Consider the following 18,079-nt stretch of genomic DNA (forward strand, 5'->3'; position numbering starts at 1 on the left):
AATTACTTTAGTGCTTCTACTGTGAACTTTCGAGGTCAGTTTGCGCCAGAGCGCTTGCAACTTCAGAGGTTAGCATGAGCTTATTTTAGTAGTTTTACGGCTTGTTGTAAATGTTTAAAAAAAATTAAAATAAAATAAAAACAAATGAATGTCGATAGCCTGGTCACAGGTTCACTTTAAGCTTCTATTTTCATCAATCAAAATGTCAATACACAGATTTCACCGGCTAACATCAGGGATGTTTGTTTGCACTATGTTGGGACATTCTTATGGTTTCTGTATATTAGAGGTTAACTGGTGTGATGCATGTTCCTCTTTGGGAGAGTTTATCTCAAAGTCACTACCAGGTGGATGTCCTTGTGGGATGAATAAACACTAGGTGGTCTGATTGTTTTGATCATGTGTACGGTTACTAATAAGGACTGGTAAACATCTACGTAAATCAAGAATAAGGGCATTCAGGAAAAATTATTTTGTTAGTGCATGGACATTATGCTGCTAAAAACTGCAAGCTCCTTTTGTTAACACCAAAAAGAGGTATTCTTGTAGCTTTAGGTTTTCTATTATTTTTACTGATGCATTCCTGCTTGTTTAATAAGAATAATGGTGTGCAGTAAATCATTTAAACTAGAGGTCGACCGATATGGGTTTTTCTCTGGCCGATGCCAATATTTAGAAATCATGGCGGCCGATAGCCGATATATGATGCCGATTTTTTTGGGCCGATATGTTAGGCCGATTTTATTTTATTTATTTATATTTTTTCCTTTTTTATTTATTATTATTTTTTTTTTTTAATCCCCCTTGATCTAACACACCTTTCCCACTGGGGCGTTTTTCAGGTGCTTTTGGGCTAAAAATAGCGCCTGTAAAGTGCCTGCAAAATGGCTCCCCTGCAGTCTGTGTGAAGGACAGAGTGCTTTCACACTGAGGTGATGCGCTGGCAGGATCTTAAAAAAAAAAAAAAGTCCTGCAAGCAGCACGTTTGGAGTGGTGTATACCGCTCCTCCACCACTCCTGCCCATTGATATGAATGGGCACCACTGCCAAAGCGCATGCAATGCGATTTGGCAGCAGTGCTTCATGGGCGCATTTAACCTCTTCCTTGGCTGCTAGCTGGGTTTTATGTGCCCCACTAGCAGCCAAATAGCACCTCTAAAATGATGGTAAAGAGCCGCTAAAACTTGCGTTTTACCATCAACGCCTGCCCGCTCCAGTGTGAAAGCAGTCTTCATAAGTGATACAGAAAATGTCTTACATTTAAACATTAAACAAAACAAATCTCCAGTTTACTTGTATGTATGATTTAGATAAAAAAAAAAAAAAACTATATATTAAATAAAAACAGGTAGTCAAAACTTTTGGACGAAAAAAAAAAAAATGGGCTAACTTTACTGTTTTTATTTTATTTTTTAAAGACCTCTTTGCAAATGCCGTGTGACATAAAATATTGCAACAACCGCTATTTTATTCTCTAGGATCTCTGCTAAAAATATATATATAATTTTTGGGGGGGTCTAAGTGATTTTCTGGCAGAAAATACTGGATTTTTACTTGTAAGCAACAAGTGTCAGAAAAGATTTAGTCTTTAAATGGTTAAACTGAGAACTTCTACACACTGAGATGACTTCATTCATTGAAGTGTAAACATTGTATCTTTCTGTTCTTTTCTTGGCAGCCTGCCCAGAGAGGAGGAAAGATGTTGCTATGAAGACTCAGGCAACTTACACTGACTTCTTACAGAAGTCATTTCAAAGTCCTGCTGTAGTTCTAAAGCGGCTTTTTATCAGCACAATCGGCCGATTATTTAAAAAACTGCAAATATCGGCCGGCCTCTAATTTAAACCAATGGAGGTTTACCTTGCTTTTCAGTGTAAAGTGGACAAAATTACTTCTGTGGATTACTGCGATCATTAATGGCTTTATTAAAGAGCTATATTCTTTACTGATGTGCAGGTTTCTTCCTGGAACTAGCCGTGTGTGTGTGTGTGTGTGTGTGTGTGTGTGTGTGTGTTGTGTGTTAACTTAAGAAATATGATGACAAAGTACTTGGACTAAACCGGATTAAATAGACTAAGGCAGGGCTTGACAAATTTGCTTGGAATCTAGGAGCCAGCTAAAAAAGTTAGGAGCCAGGTCGGTAACGGCAATCCAGACCTGTCCCTGGCCTGACATGGAGACGAGTGAGGGGAGGATAGCGCGGCCCCCCCACCTGTCTCCATGTCATTGCCCATAGCTCTTAGAGGGACATTTTTTTTTTTTTGATTATTTTTTTTTCAAATGACAATTTTTTTTTTTTTTTTTTTTTTTTTTATTGCATTTTAGTGTAAATTTGAGATCTGAGGTCTCTCTGACCCCAGATCTCATATATTTAAGAGGACCTGTCCTGTTTTTTTCCAATTACAAGGGATTTTTACATTCCTTGTAATAGGAATAAAAGTGACAATTTTTTTTTTTTAAAAGCACCGTGAAAAAATAAAAAGTTAAAATAAGAAAAAAAAAAAATGTTTTAAATGCGCCCTGTCCTGCCAAGCTTGCGTGCAGAAGCAAACGCATACGTGAGTAGCGCCCGCATAGGAAAGCGGTGTTCAAACCACACATGAGGTATCGCTGCGTTCGGTAGAGCGAGAGCAATAATTCTAGCCCTAGACCTCCTCTGTAACCCAAAACGTGCAACCTGTAGAATTTTTTAAACGTCGCCTATGGAGATTTTAAAGGCTAAAAGTTTGTCGCCATTCCATGAGCGGACGCAATTTTGAAGCGTGACATGTTGGGTATCAATTTATTCGGTGTAACATTATTTTTCACAATATAAAAAAATTGGGCCAACTTTACTGTTATATTTAATTAAAAAAATAAGACTTTTTCCCCGAAAATGCGCTTGTAAGTCCGCTGCACAAATACGGTGTGACAGACAGTATTGCAACGACCACCATTTTATTCTCTAGGTTGTTAGAACTCCTAAACACATATATATATATATATATATATATATATATATATATATATATATATATGTATATGTATATGTATATATATATATATATATATGTGTGTATATATATATATATATATATATATATATATATATATATATATATATATATATATATATATATATATATACACACACACACATTTTTTTTTTTTTTTTTATTCTAAGTAAAGGTGAGATGGGTGGGCAGTGAAAGCTTCATTAGCATCGCTGGCTGTCATACCAACAGCCACCACTAGATGGCGCCAGATTACAGAACTAAACATAGGACCACAGAAGGCCTCAAAGCCGCGGCCTCAATGGCCGGCGGCGGCGCGGCCCGACACGATCACGCCAGGGGGGGGGTGGAAGGAGACAGGATACCCCCGCTGTGCTGCCCCAGGCGCCAGATCACAAATTCTAGTCGCCAATGCGATCTGGCGCCCGGGGTTTGTCGAGCCCTGGACTAAGGATTGGTGTACTTTGGCTCTTGAGTTGCAGTTGCCATACATTTGTTGTGCATTCACTTATGACTGTGAAGGCATAAAAGCAATGCATAAACCTAAAGCTAACTTTAACTTCTCTCAAAGGCCTGTGTACACCAACCCTAAAGCCTCTCTAATTGCTTCATGTATGGTTTGAGGGTGACTCCTTGGTGATGGGTGATGTATGCAGCCGTTATACTACTTTGAACCTCTTGACTGTTTTTAGAGTTCTAAAAATAAAAGTTCTGCCTGCTTTTACGTTCTCCTGCGAAGTTCCTACTGTACCCTCATCTGATCCTGATATGACATTTATCTCCAAAAAAAGAACAAAAAAAATTTGTATTTTTGTTTTAGCTCTGTTTAGTGTATGTGAATTTTCTATATCAACCCTCCTGCAATTATTCCCTTTACAGAACCTCCCAGACTGGGAGATGGCAGGATCAGTTTTAGGAGCCAATCAGGGCTGTTGACAATAAATCCATTAATTTTGGTTGTTTTGGGTATCTACACTTGCACCCCCATTAAGGGTTAGACCGGGAGCAGTACTAAAACTCCCTACACCCTAGTGGTGCACCACTATTTTTGTTATGTTAACAGTAACATTGGTGACTGGACGGAAGCTCGGAAAGATAATATTAAAACGAGCTATTTCGTTTAAAGAAAAGAAATTCAGGCCAAAACAGGAGAAACCGTAGACAGATTCTACCAGTGAATGGCTGTGCAGGGAAGCATGTCAGCACAAGTCTGACTATTGGAGGGACAGGCAGGCTGTTCTCCCAGCACAGCCAAAAAAAAACAGACAACTCTGGGGAGGATATCATCTCATGCCTAGTGTGGTCATTTTGAAATGGGGAAGCAGGGGGACTGGCAGGAACACCAGGTATTTCATACAAAGGAAGAAATAATAAGAGAACAGGATACTATTTGACAAAAGAAATTGGTACAACAGGCATATATCAAGAATATGAATGTCGAGGTAACATACTTTCTATAGCCCTGCTTTTTGCCAGCCTTTTACAATGGGAATGGTGGGTGGTAGGGGTTGCATTCCAAGGACAGGCTTTATCCCTGAAGTTGAAGAAATCTAGCCCTCAGCAGTAAAGTGAAGCCAGGATCAGAGGGGTTCAGAAAAGGGGCTTTTCTTGCATTAATGGAAACCAGTACCTTAGGCAGAGCTTTTATTTTTTAATGCTAGAGATGATTGACAGGCTAACTTTAGACGCATACGCTCTGTCCAAACGCATTGGAAGCAGACATTTTATGGGCTGAACTGGTACTAATTTGTAAGGAAAAGTCTGTGTTGCACAGTGAGTGGTTCTTTTGATTCTGTAAGCAGTTATAAAATGAAAAGAAGCTGATTATTTCCTGTGGATAATACAGGCGCTTTTCCTTTTCAGCATTCTTGACAAATAAGGCCCATAGTCAGGTATTGTACCTTGAGAACCTGCACTTCATTTTTCCTGGATCCATTACATTTTAAAATGGCTGCTTCCTATGCGTAGAGCTTCAATTGTATGTTTAAAGTGTATGACACAAAAGATTGTGTTTTCTCTATCCAGACTGATAATGGCTCATAGTTGTATTTGTCAGGTGAAAGACGTGTTAGAAATGTACAGATTAGACACTGGAAACAAGTTACTGGTGATATACTGACCTAAATGGCTTACTTTCCAGCTCTCTGTAAAAGGTTATAATGACAAACAGCACATCTTGCTAAAGAAGATCATTGAAAAAATGGCCACTTTTGAAATAGATGAAAGGCGATTTGAGATTATAAAGGAAGCGGTAAGTTATTTCACGGCTTTGTCCTTGTCTTAAATGTTATGAATATAAAGGTATGCCTTTTTTTTTGTATACAGTGCCTTGCAAAAGTATTCGCCCCCCTTTGGCATTTTTTGTGTTTTGTTGCCTCACAACCCGGAATTAACATTGATTGTTTGTGGATTTGCATTATTTAATTTACAGAACATGCCCACAATTTTTTTTATTTATTTTGAAACAAATGGGATAGAAAAACTCAATGTGGGTAACTATTTGCCCCCCCCCCCCCCCCCCCCCCCCAAAGTCAATACTTTGTAGAGCCACCTTTTGCGGCTATCACAGCTCCAAGTGACTTTGGATGAGTCTCTATGAGCTTGCCACACCTTACCACTGGGATTTTTGCCCATTCCTCCTTGCAAAACTGCTCCAGCTCCTTCACGTTGGATAGTTTGCGCTTGTGAACAGCAATCTTCAAATCTGACCACAGATTTTCTATTTGATTGAGGTCTGGGCTTTGACTAGGCCATTCCAATGCATTTACATGTTTCCCCTTAAACCACTCAAGTGTTGTTTTAGCAGTATGTTTGGGGTCATTGTCCTGCTGGAAGGTGAACCTCCGTCCTAGCCTCAAATCACCCACACACCTTCCTCCATACATTTTTGGAGTCTCGCACATGCCTTTTCGCAAACTCAAAATGTGTAATTTTGTTGTTTTGCTGAAAGTAATGGCTTTCTTCTGTCGTGAAAATTCCACTATACACTCCGTGTAGTCTATCTCACCTGCGCTAATGAATGCCCTTTCAGCCTTTTGGTATAATGCATCTTGATCAACCCGTCTCCCACATTTCCCCAAGTAAACAGACAGTCACCGTCCTCACGTTCTTAGCTCCATCTTTCGACTGCCTCTCTAGAGCACAGCCACTTGGTTTTTATTCATGGACCATGAAAGGAAGTAACAAACAAGAAGTCATGACCCCAACAGCCAATTGCTTCCTCCATGCAAAATTACATCACAGGAAATGAACACGCAGGAAATGACAACACTAAAGGGGGGGGCATTCACAGGAGTGGGGGGGAGAAGTGCACGTGTCATCCACTTGAGGCATGTACACTGCCCGCCGCCCAGCCACATGCATGCACGTCCACCATCTTGGTCAGCATGGAGCCCACTCAATACTAAGAGTAACTAGCATCTAGTAAGATGAGTCTACTTTTCTGGCAGGCTTGAGAAGATCTGCGGGGACATTTACTGCTGTCAATATACGGTACGAGTATATTAACAAGGCAGATATCGATGTCCTCTTATTAAAGCAGATATGTATCCAAAAAGGGTTAGCGTAGCCACAACAGAGATATGTTTCTCTCATTATGGAAACTTTGCTTCTCTAATGTGCATAGACATTTGAAGGCAAGAATCCCAGCGCATTGTGCTTGATACCGGCAAACGCCCACACACAGATAACACGTCGCCAAGCCCATGAGAAGGTCCTCATACTGGCAGTTTTACTGCTGGTCCCGATTCAATCCAAGTGCCCTCTACTAGAGCGCTCCTTGGTTAAATCATACACGGGGAGACTGATGACAATCGATAAAACGCATAATAAAATTTCCACAACACTTGTGACCATTCTGCCATAATGCCCAACCCTATGAAGCGTACGGTTTGTCATTCTATGTACAAATATTCCAGTTTCTGCTGTGGAACTCTACTACTCCTCCAGGGTTACCTTGGGTCTCTGTGCTGCCTCTCTGATTAAAGCCCTCCTTGCCCAGTCCATGATTTTTGGTGTGCGACCATGTCTTGGCAAGTTTGCTAATGTGTGCCATGTTCTTTCCATTTATTTGATAGATTTGATGGTGCTTCTAGGGATCATCAAAGATTTGGATATTTTTTTATAACCTAACCCTGACTTGTACTTCTCAACAACATTGTCCCTTGCTTGTTTGGAGAGTTCCTTGGTCTTCATGGCAGTGTTTGGTTAGTGGTGCCTGTTGCTTAGGTGTTGCAGCCTCTGGGGCCTTTCAAAAAGGTGTGTATATGTAATGACAGATCATGTGACACTTAGGATTGCACACAGGTGGACATCATTTCAGTAATTGTGACTTCGGAAGGTAATTGGTTGCACCAGAGCTCTTTATGGGCTTGATAACAAGGGGGGTGAATACATACGCACATGCCAATTTATCCGTTTTTTTTTTTTTATTTCTGAAAAAGTTTTATGTATAAATTTTTTTAATTTTACTTCACCAACTTTGTGTTCTGATCCATCGCATATAATTCAGATAAAAATGTAACAAATTTGTAATGTAACAAAATAGGTAAAAAGCCAAAGGGGGGGATACTTTTGCAAGGCACTGTACTTTTAGTTTATGATGAGGAATGTTTTTTGTGCGTTTTTTTGTTTTGTTTTTTTATAAATTTGCCCGTCTGGGGTTTCTCCAAGCAAGCAGTGTTTTACCTGTCCTGCGGTTCACACCAACAAACGCCTCTGTATTGAAGATGATGCTGCTGAAAGATCTTAATCATCCTGTACACTTATGGGTGTGTTGCAAAAATTGATTAGACGCCTCATGAACGGACACAATAAGAGTGATTTAAATGTCATTCTTATGGATCCTGCTGCTGGGAATAAACTCCTGGGAAAGAAATTGTTCCAAATAGCGATTGGATCTAGATTATGTACTCTTTGGATAGAAAGGATGTGATGGGTACATTTCCTGATGACACATCGACTACAAAAACCATACGTTTATTCCAATGTATACATGTTAAAAAGCTTCACCCGGGACATGTGTCAGATCCATAAGAGCAACCACAGTGGTTAAGCCTGCTTACTGTTATCCAACAGAGGAGGTCCAAGATGTGCCTAGTTGGTGAGCCTCTGTACTGGTTCCAGGGCGATGGATCTATACCATGGAGCCACCCAGCAGACGGGTTGCTGTCGTGGGAACCACAGCACCGATGGATGTGAGCAGGAGGATGTAAGACAGGTTATGGGACAGTGAAGGTGTGGCGACTTGCGATGATGTCAATCACGGCCCGGATGAACTGCGTGCACAAGTCGCTAATGTGTAAGCATTTATGGGGCAAGCTAAGGTGGGTGAAGTCCTGTCACAATGATATGTTTTGCGTGCCTGCGGATTGTCAGTCATCTTGTCAAAGGCTGATGTATACATTGGAATAAACGTATTGTTTTTATATAAATTGATTCATCCGCTTATGAATCCATCACATCCTAGCTATCCAAAGACCACATAATCTGGATCCAAGTGCTATTTGGAACAATTTCTTGCAGGTTTTTATGGGTGTGTTGCATACCTGGTCCTGATGTGCTTTGCAATTCCTTCCACTGGCTCCTGTGCCCTGCAGTAAAATAAGTTTAAGCACATGGAATCAGTCAGCATAGCATGGGCCTTGGCATCCAACACATTCAGAAGTGTCCGATATAGATACTCTGCAAGATTATCTCCAGCACTGAGGTGTAAGGTGGCGCAGGCAGCAGGACAGGTGAGTGTTCCTTGCTTTGCAGGTAAAATCGATGTTAAACTTTTTTTAAAAGTTTAAAACATGTGGCTCCCCTTTTGCAGCTGGAAAAATTTAAATTGTGGAATAGTTTGACTAATTTTAGAAGGGCTGAAAAACAGTTGTTTAGAAGGGTTGAAAACTCAAACTGTTCCACAGGCTATCCTAGTAGAATTGGCATGGTGTGCAGACATACTGGACTAGAGTTCATCGTCATATAACACTTTCAATACCTTCTGGAATTGTATTTAACCACTTGGGATCCGCGCTATTGCCAAATGACGGCATTAGCGCGGATCTACTTTTCCGGGACGACGTCTATTGACGTCGTCCCGGGTACGAGCGGCCTGCGCGCGCCCTGAGGGGCGCGCTCTGTGATCCGCGAGTCCGTGAGACTCGCCTGATCACCGATCCGTGCAAGGGGTCGATCCCGACCCCTTATCACGTGATCAGCTGTCAGCCAATGACAGCTGATCATGTGATAGAACGGAGCCGGTAATCGGCTATTATTATTAAAAAAAAGCCGATCACCGGCGGCCGTGATCGGGACATCAGTCCCGATCACGGCCAGCAATACAGCTGACCACCTGCCCACCGCAGTGCCATCCTGAATAAAAGTAAGTGCCACCCAGCAGTGCCACCCAGCAGTGCCCACAGTGCCACCCACAGTGCCATCCAGCAGTGCCACCCACAGTGCCCACAATGTGCCTCAAAGGTGCTGCACCCCAGTGCCGCCCATCAGTGCCCAGCAGTGCCACCTATCAGTGCCCATCAGTCCCATCTATCAGTGGTACCTATCAGTGCCCATCCGTGCCACTTATCCGTGCCACTTATCCGTGCCACCCATCCGTGCCATCTTATCTGTGCCCATCTTTGCCCATCAGTGCCGCCTTATCTGTGCCCATCAGTGCCCACCAGTGCAGCCCATCAGTGCCCACCAATGCAGCCCATCAGTGCCCACCAATGCAGCCATCAGTGCCGCCTAATCAGCGCACTTCAATGAAGGAGAAAAATGACCCGTTTGCAAAATTTTATAACAAACTATTAAAACATGATTTTTTTTTTTTTTTGCATCTTTTTTTGTTTGTTTAGCAAAAAATAAAACTCCGAGCTGTAACTAAATACCACCAAAAGAAAGCTCTATTTGTGGGAAAAAAATGATAAAAATTTAATTTGGGTACAGTGTTGTATGCCCGCGCAATTGTCATTCAAAGTGCATCAGCGCTGAAAGCTGAAAATTGGTCTGGGACTGAGGGGGGTTTAAGTGCCCAGTAAGCAAGTGGTTAATGTGGAGCTCCACTCAAAAGGGGAAGCTCTGTTTGTTTGCACCTCCACTTCCTCTGACACATTTGCCATCTTTTTTGCGGTGTAGTGGGTACCTGGTTTTAACAGGTAACTGCTCCCACTCCCAGGTCAGATCGCTGCGCCGATCTACGAGGGAATTCGACCCCCCCCCCACTTGCTGCCTTCTAGAACACAAAGTCCCAGAAAACTGCAGGAACATTCACAAAGCACAGCGCAACTCGGGCATGCGCAGTAGGAAGGCTTCTCTGCCAGTCCCCCTTACCTAAGACACCCAGCGCATTACAGTGCAGTATTGCCTCATCCCATCACCCTAATTCATAGCAATATATGAAAAAAGATTTGTAGAAATCTGAGTTTTAATAGTATATGGGGTTGGGTCTTGTCTTGCAGTACATGCGGTCTCTAAACAATTTCCGGGCAGAGCAGCCTCATCAGCATGCCATGTATTACCTGAGAGTACTGATGACTGAAGTGGCCTGGACCAAAGATGAGCTAAGAGATGCTCTTGAGGGTAAGATCTGTATACACAATAAAAAAATATCCATTTTTATTTTTTGGTAGTTGTGAATGAGAAATAAAGGCTTATGTGCCGGAGTACAGTAACCCATAGCACTGAATTTTGTAATGAAATGGGTTTCCTTCTCTGGAATCTTTTTTAGGTTTGTATACAAGATGGCAGGAATGTGCAGACATCACTGACCAAAAATGGCCAGGTCACCGCCACCTTTCGCTTTGCCTGTAAGTGAATAGGGCCAGTGACAACATTGGTGGTTTTTTACTTGCCCGTGCCTGCATATTTCAGCGTCCATAACAACCATTGACAACTGAAAGATGATGTGTATAACAGCCGTAGCAAGAACTCTATTATACATGATGATCAGGTTCCATTTGTCCTTTTTTGGACCGAACCCTTATGCTTATTTTTACTTCATTTTATACGTTAGTGTGTACATTTTTTGTGAGTCTTATCTTAATCATACCATTCAGGACACAGGTTAAATATTCAGCCTGTGTCCTGTACTCCAAGATATGTAATTTACAATCAAGTCAAAATTCCTGTTTTTTTTTCTCTCTCTTTTTTTTTTTTTTATGTATGTCTTTTCTTCCAAGCAGCCGCTTTCACTTACAAAATTTAAAAAAACTAAATTTGTTTATTTAAAGCTTAAATCTAGTATCTAATGAACTGTAAAACCCAGATTGTATTTTAAATAAAATTTCAGACCACAGCAAATCCACTTAGTTGCTCAAAGTTTGAATTTGGTCTCTCGTACCAAGTTTCATCTCAAACTAGGCTGATATGCTCTTCTTTAACTGACCCCAGATTTGAGCCTAAAAAGATTGTTGGCCACGTTTCCTATTTCTAAGTACCGATTTTTCTCTTTGCATTCGACACCCTTTGCAAAGATACACTGGAACATGAGAGGAGGTTGGAAGAATCCTATGACAAAAGGTTGCACAAATTCCTGTGACAATCCTGATCAATCTGGCTGCAGTAGATTACCTTTTAAGATTCGTTTGCTTTTGGCATCAGCACAGTAGCTGTGTTTTCCAACCGCATTAGATGCCCAATTAATTTGTTGACAGGGATGTCACCTTTTAAAGTGTTTAAATCCACAACAGTAAAATCAGTCTGTATATGCAGTAAAGCGTGCTTCTTATACCCATGGTGGAACCTAAGGGGTTACACCTCTGCATTGTGTAAAAAGGCTGTTTTGATTTTGTATGCACAGATCTACCTTCTTTTATTGTCTGGTTAAGACAGTTAGTGGAGTCAGTCTGCACATCCTCAGTTTGGTGTGCATTGCTAGAAAGTTTTGTCTTTTTTTTTTTTTTTTCTTGGGAGAGTGCATGTGATCAGCACGGGGCCAATCGGCACTGTCCAGAGGTTCAGGGGTCCTGCATCCTGATCGGACAACCTGTGCAGTATAACTCCTCCTACAAGCTTTAATCGGGTACTGATAGAAGTCACAGTACTTCTGATGAGCAAAGGTATTTAGAAGTTTGTTTACTAAAATGATTGCATTTCCATGTTCTGTGTACTTTGGGAGACCAGATATAGTGAAAGCGGGGTCCTGGGTTTAGTAGGGCGTTAAATGTAGCTCCAGCATGGTGAGTTTAGTTTGGATGACAGTGAAAAGGGTTAGAACCTATACCAAATCTTTACTGCAGTCTGTTTCCATCTCAAAGTGTTGTATTTGGGATAGGTAGTTGAGGGAAATCTCACACAGGGTGAGGACAGCAATGAGGTTTTAATCCTCCCCCTCAATCTCCTTAAAGAAATGTTATGGTTGCCTGTATCCCCTCTCCAGTGGAGATGATTAAATTTCACCAGTGTGGCCACAGTCAACATGAAAAACCTGAACGAGGTTTTAACCTTACTGACCTAATCCAAACCTAATTTTGAGGTACACGGTTATTGCAGTCAAATTGGAATCCTAGGTTTGTACCTCAGCTTATATGTGCTTTATAAAGGCTTTGTTTTGGCTATGCTACTCGTAGAAGGTCATTCAGGATGTAGCCTTGGTGATAGATGGCACTGTGATTTGTATGGGACTTGCATGTGCTGTGTTGCCCTTTCACATGCAGATAAACCGTTTAGTCCTTTTATCCCCCTTTAAAACATTTTTGTCTCTGCATTCCCTCAGCTATTTTCGTGCTGTGGGTGATGGTAACCGCAGTTCTAATAGAGCATTTTCCAGTTCTATAATACTTTGCCTTCCCAGCAGCCCCATAAATCATATTCTGTGCTCTGCAGAGAGCCTAGCTTTATCTCTGAACAGCACCTGAACAAGCGCAGCTATTAGCTGTGGAGCGTGAAGACATGTGTTGGAAGATTGCAAAGCGCTAGTGTGGAAACTGGGTCACACAGCCAGTGGATTAGAAGCATACACTCTGCTCATGTCATTTACAGCAGAATAGAAATATTCTGCTCAACTGTTTGTCACTGGTATGTTCTAGCACTGGAACCATATTTCAGGGCTGCTGCTCCATCTTTACCGTTTTGAAGTCCTATTCTCTGATGTTTCTTTATAGTAAAAATGCAGATGTATTTTATTCATTGAAGGACACCGGAATTCAAAAACAATCAGGTTGTACTGTTAGCTACAGGGTGTTGGGACACTTGAAAGCAAAATTTGTAAGCCAGCCCCATATAACCCCTTCTCTACCCTGCATGTGTCAATTTTTTGCTAGTTCTCATGAGGTTGGACACCTTTTTTCAGCTCTGCTGGTAAATGCTAACGTTTTTGCTAACCACCTCAGTTTGTGATATTTTTTCTTGATGGTTTCATTCAATGTTTCCTTTGGTGAGATATCTGAGGTCTAAGCAGACCCCAATATCTTTTTTTTTTTTTTTTTTTTTGAGACAAAGGGACTGAAGATGGTCCCTTTCACTCTGTCACTTGAATGAATGAGAATTTGTATAGAGATTTCAGTCGTTCAGAAAATTGCAGTCTGATACGTTGTAACACCCACGGTTACACTATATCAGCTGTCAGTGGGCACATAGCAGTGATCACTACATAGTGGCGATCAGTAGTGATCACTGCATGTGCCTTCTCTTCTACTGGGGGGATCTTAGTAAACACATGTTCACTAAAGCCCGAACTTCATTCCCCCCACTGCGACCCCCAGGCTGACAGATCATGGAGATCTGTGCAGGGAGAAGATGCAGGCGGAGGGAGGAGAAGGAGAGAGAGATGCCGCTCAGAGCAGCCATGGATCGGAGTTGCAGGGGAATTTGAGGGGGGGATCTGACTGGTGGGGGGGGACACATCTGGACTTAGTCTGCTGAACAAATCTTGTATACGCTTATGATCATTGAAGTGACCATAAGCTTATAGGAGAGAGAAATTAGGTCCATACGCCGTACTGACCTAGCCACCTGCAGGCACTTCTGTACTTCCGTATGGCCCTGGCAGTGAAAGGGCTAGTGCCATTAAAGTGGTTGTTAAGCCGCTACATTGTGTTTATACCATCCCCTCTGTTGGATAACAATGTCTCCTAGTGTCTGGGCTTTAAAAAAAAATTACAATTTCTACCTGATTTCACAGCACCTCCTGGCACTCAGGTGACTCCTTGGCTCTCTCCTCTTCCTGTAAGACAGCTGCAGCAGGCGGGGCTGAGAACTCCCACTGACATCAGAGAGGAGAGAGCCAAGGAGTCATCCAAGCACTGGGAGGTGCTGTGAAATCCGATAGAAATCTGCATTTTTTTTTTTTATTGTTTTAAATGTTTTTGATCAGAGGGGATGGTATAAGCATAACATAGTTTTGTAGCAGCAGGGAGGGCAGCAGAGCAGCGCTGGTAAGAGCTGACACGTAAAGAGGGTGAAGAGGAGTACAGAGGAGGACAGGAGAGCTGTGGGTGATGGGGGCACATAAACTGACTATGGTGTCAGGGCTCATCAGCCATGATAAACCATGTAATAAGCACTTTAAATGGGTTGAAGGTGTGTTTAGTGCTTAGGATGCTAATTGGGCATCCAAGGGGCATCTGACTTGGTTATACTTTGAGGGAATTTTTTTTTTTGGCTCTGCTTTTGACCTCCTTATTAACAATGCCATGGGTGAACATGAGTATGTGCCTTCTGCAGCACAAGTTGTCTGTGAATGAGTCAAAGTAATCTCACCACCTCTATCAATTAGTTTAGTAGGTGAGTACACATGGACGTTTTGAGCCTAAGTCCCTCTTAGGCCATAAAGCTCGAAGACAGAGGTTTGCAAACCCCTCTGATAAACCATCTGCATGAAGATTCACTACCACACCTACAAGTGGGGAGGCTGTATGTACATCCAAATAGATCCTTGGTTAGTTTGCTTCCTTAGCATTTTGGTGCTTAGGTCACCCTCTGTAGCTGAAAGGCATGTTTCTGCTGCCCCTTACTATTTTTCTGGTGTCACTAAGCACTGTATCTTACCAGGTCTGTCTGGGTTCCCCGCACCCTGCGACCCCCTGTTCCTTGACGTTAGGTGTGATACCCCACCTCGACTCAATTTTTATTTTATTTTTTTCCCTGAAAAGTTATTCTTCTACTGTAGAATCTATTGTGTTACTTGGTACCCATAGAAACGAAAAAACAAAAGATTGTGTACACCCAAAAGGATACCTCATCACATTTTTTTAATCATATGCAAAAATAGTACATATAAAAACAACACAGACCATGTAGCGAACACTTCCCAGTCCTATCCCTCCCCCACCTGTCTCCCAGACAACCCTACAAACCCCACCAATTCCCTCACCCTCTAGACCTATGAACTGCCTCACCGGGATCTCCCCAAGGAGCTGAGAATGTGTGGCTATGCTGCTAACCCCTCACAGAGATTAAACAAACCCCTGCTGACTACACCTGCAAAGATAGTTACTTAAACAATGGGGATTCATACATCTACCCAAGCAGCTGAGAGGAGAGCACTGCACCTTAAAGCTACTATGGGCGCGAGCAGTGCAATCTGACGGACTGCTGCACCTGGGGGGTGGATGTAAAGTCTGATTAATGAAATTTAGCCCCGCTGTTAGTCCTGTAACAATACAAAAAAACACAGTAAGTCCTCATCTAGTCCAGAATCTCAGGTAATAGTAAATGCCTGTAGGATAAACGCACAGAGGCAGCGGGTGCGAAGATGATATCCAGCAATCTGCTACTGTATATATATTTATTAAACACCACCTAAGGAATAAAAATGATATTCACTGCTTGCTCCGCTTGGTTTCAAAGGTGAATGGCACAGAAATAGTCACTACTAGGACATAGCTTCTAATAACATAAGCTCAAACATATCTGCCAGCATAATAGTCATCCGATCCGACCAGTACAAAACCACTGTCACAGAGCCTCTAGGTACCGTGGTTTTTCATCAGCTATTATATGTTGTTCCTGTGGTCCATAGTCCTTAGTGGAAATAGCCAGAGAACGTTCCAGCCAGTGCATTCATGCAAGTACAGTGAAACTATTTACAGGAGTCCTGTGTGTATAGTACAGGTGTTCAGTATCTCCTGTAGATAATCCCAGCTGCTGACATCCTATAGAGGACAGGTGCAGAGCAGCAGGCTGTATTGAAGTAGGATGATCTCGTAGCACAGCACACTAAAAGCCTCTGGTAAGTCCCTCAGGTAAGTGTTTTGTAAACAGACTATGCAGTACATTAGGGGGTGCAATCGGTGCTGCTCCAAACTGATTTACATATGTTTTGTTCCACCCTTGACCCTTCTTCAGGATGAGGTGCAATTAGGCTATCGCTGGTATTAAAGGCATCCACATGCAGCTGATTGGTTGTCTTACTTAAAGTGGTGGATCCAACTTTAACCCTTAAATCTATTATTCCATATTGCCATCGGGGGATTTTTTCACCTAGCTCAAAACTACACATACTATGCTAATTAAAAATCTGTATTCTATATAGGTATAGCTCTATAAATAAACAAAGATCTACATATCAAATAAACATAGGCAATATATTTGAAGGGCACGTGAGTTGTTTTACATTTATCCCCCATGGGTTTGACCAGGAATATATTGTCCAATTAGATACTGATTGACCACCAAAAGCCGTATAGCATACACATATTCTCCGTAGAAGAGGTGAGATGTATATAATGGTGTTTCAGTCATATACAAGCACAGAGGGCCAGTAGGAAAAGTGTATCAAGCCCCTCACCTAGCTAAAATGTGGCCAGGTCTAATAGAGGGAATAGAAACACTATAGCGATGTAATGAGAAATCGTTAAGCAGTATATTCGAAGGGCACCTAAATTTATCCCTGTGAGTTCAATCAGGATCACGAGTACATTGTCCAATTAGATACTGATTTATTGGAAAGTTAGCAGCAAAGAGTCCAAAATTATTGAAATATATAAATTTTATTAAGAAAAAAGTAGACATTTGTGTATGTTTAAACATGAGCTCTGAAAGTGAGGCTAAAACATGTACATCATAATACAGCCGTGTGGGTACACATCGAAAAACAGCATGATATAAATATTGTGATCATACTAGAGATTCTGACGTGTTTCGACCTTATCAGTAGAGGTCATCTTCTGGGGGAAAAGGGAACTCCTAGAGAAAGATGCATTGTAACAGTAAGATCATTTAAAAAGCAACACTATCGGAAACAATACATATTGATATTGACACAGGTTATTGTTGTTGAGATATATTTACCATTAGCGGCTGAGTGGAAAAGCCTCCTGATTGCTGTGTTTAAAAACTGCTGGAGGATCCGACCGATGCGGCAAGCACTCCTGACTTGGCATGCAGAAGAAGAGGGATGCATGTCAGAGAGCCACCCCAAGGCCTACAAGAGGCCACATTTTATGCCCCCACAGGGAGTGGTGTGAGGGAGAAAACAGAGACCAAGGACGGGACCAATCCCATCACCAAAACCCCGTTAAAGAGTATAATAATGGATTAGGATAATATTATTTTTTGGAAACGAATGATTTGTAAATGTGTGAAAATGGTGAAACTATGTGATGGCATTAAATAAGATAATTAAATTGAGGATTAAAGGGGATGGTGATAATGAATCTGGTGAAAGAGTGTGAGTGGGGTGGATCTGTGTGGGGAAAAATAAAAAGTGCAAGAAACAAAAGGGAAGGAATAAACAAGCAGAAAAGAACATGAATGGTGATGTGTGTGAGGGATATGGCAAACAACTGATGATATACACATGGAAAAAACAAAAACAAAACATTTGCCATATCCCTCACACCCCCACCCCCACCCACCCCAGTTTATTTTTGCTGTGTGGTACTTTCTCACAAATTAGATTAAAGGGTTTGTTACCACAACATTTCCTAGTCCTGATATGTGTCTGCTGTCATGTACTTAAAACTTTTGTATTGCTTCCTTTGTGTGAAATCTCTGGTGTTCCTGCCAGTTCCTCTGCTTTCCTTTCAAAAACTGACCACACTAACCAGGGGAGGACAGTGTGGTTGGTTCTCTAGCTATGCTGTGAACTTGGGCTGATTTTTATTTTATTTAAATATCTATACACATGTTTCATCTATTTTAAACCGATTAGGTTGTTT

General features: G+C 41.7%; 1 protein-coding gene across 5 annotated transcripts in view; it reads left to right on the plus strand.

Annotated features, from left to right (window-relative positions):
• IDE (insulin degrading enzyme) overlaps positions 1-18,079 on the plus strand; it is a 202,357-nt gene that overhangs the window by 166,791 nt on the left and 17,487 nt on the right. For all 5 annotated transcript variants that reach the window (XM_077455220.1, XM_077455217.1, XM_077455218.1 and 2 more), the window contains exons 16-17: positions 5,134-5,244; positions 10,439-10,559. In XM_077455220.1, coding sequence (XP_077311346.1) covers positions 5,134-5,244; positions 10,439-10,559 — 232 coding nt within the window. The remainder of the gene's footprint in view (positions 1-5,133; positions 5,245-10,438; positions 10,560-18,079) is intronic.

This window comes from Lithobates pipiens, unplaced genomic scaffold, assembly GCF_037356315.1.
Source record: "Lithobates pipiens isolate NorthernLeopardFrog02 unplaced genomic scaffold, aLitPip1_a1.2 Scaffold_25, whole genome shotgun sequence".
In the NCBI taxonomy this organism is placed as follows: domain Eukaryota; kingdom Metazoa; phylum Chordata; class Amphibia; order Anura; family Ranidae; genus Lithobates; species Lithobates pipiens.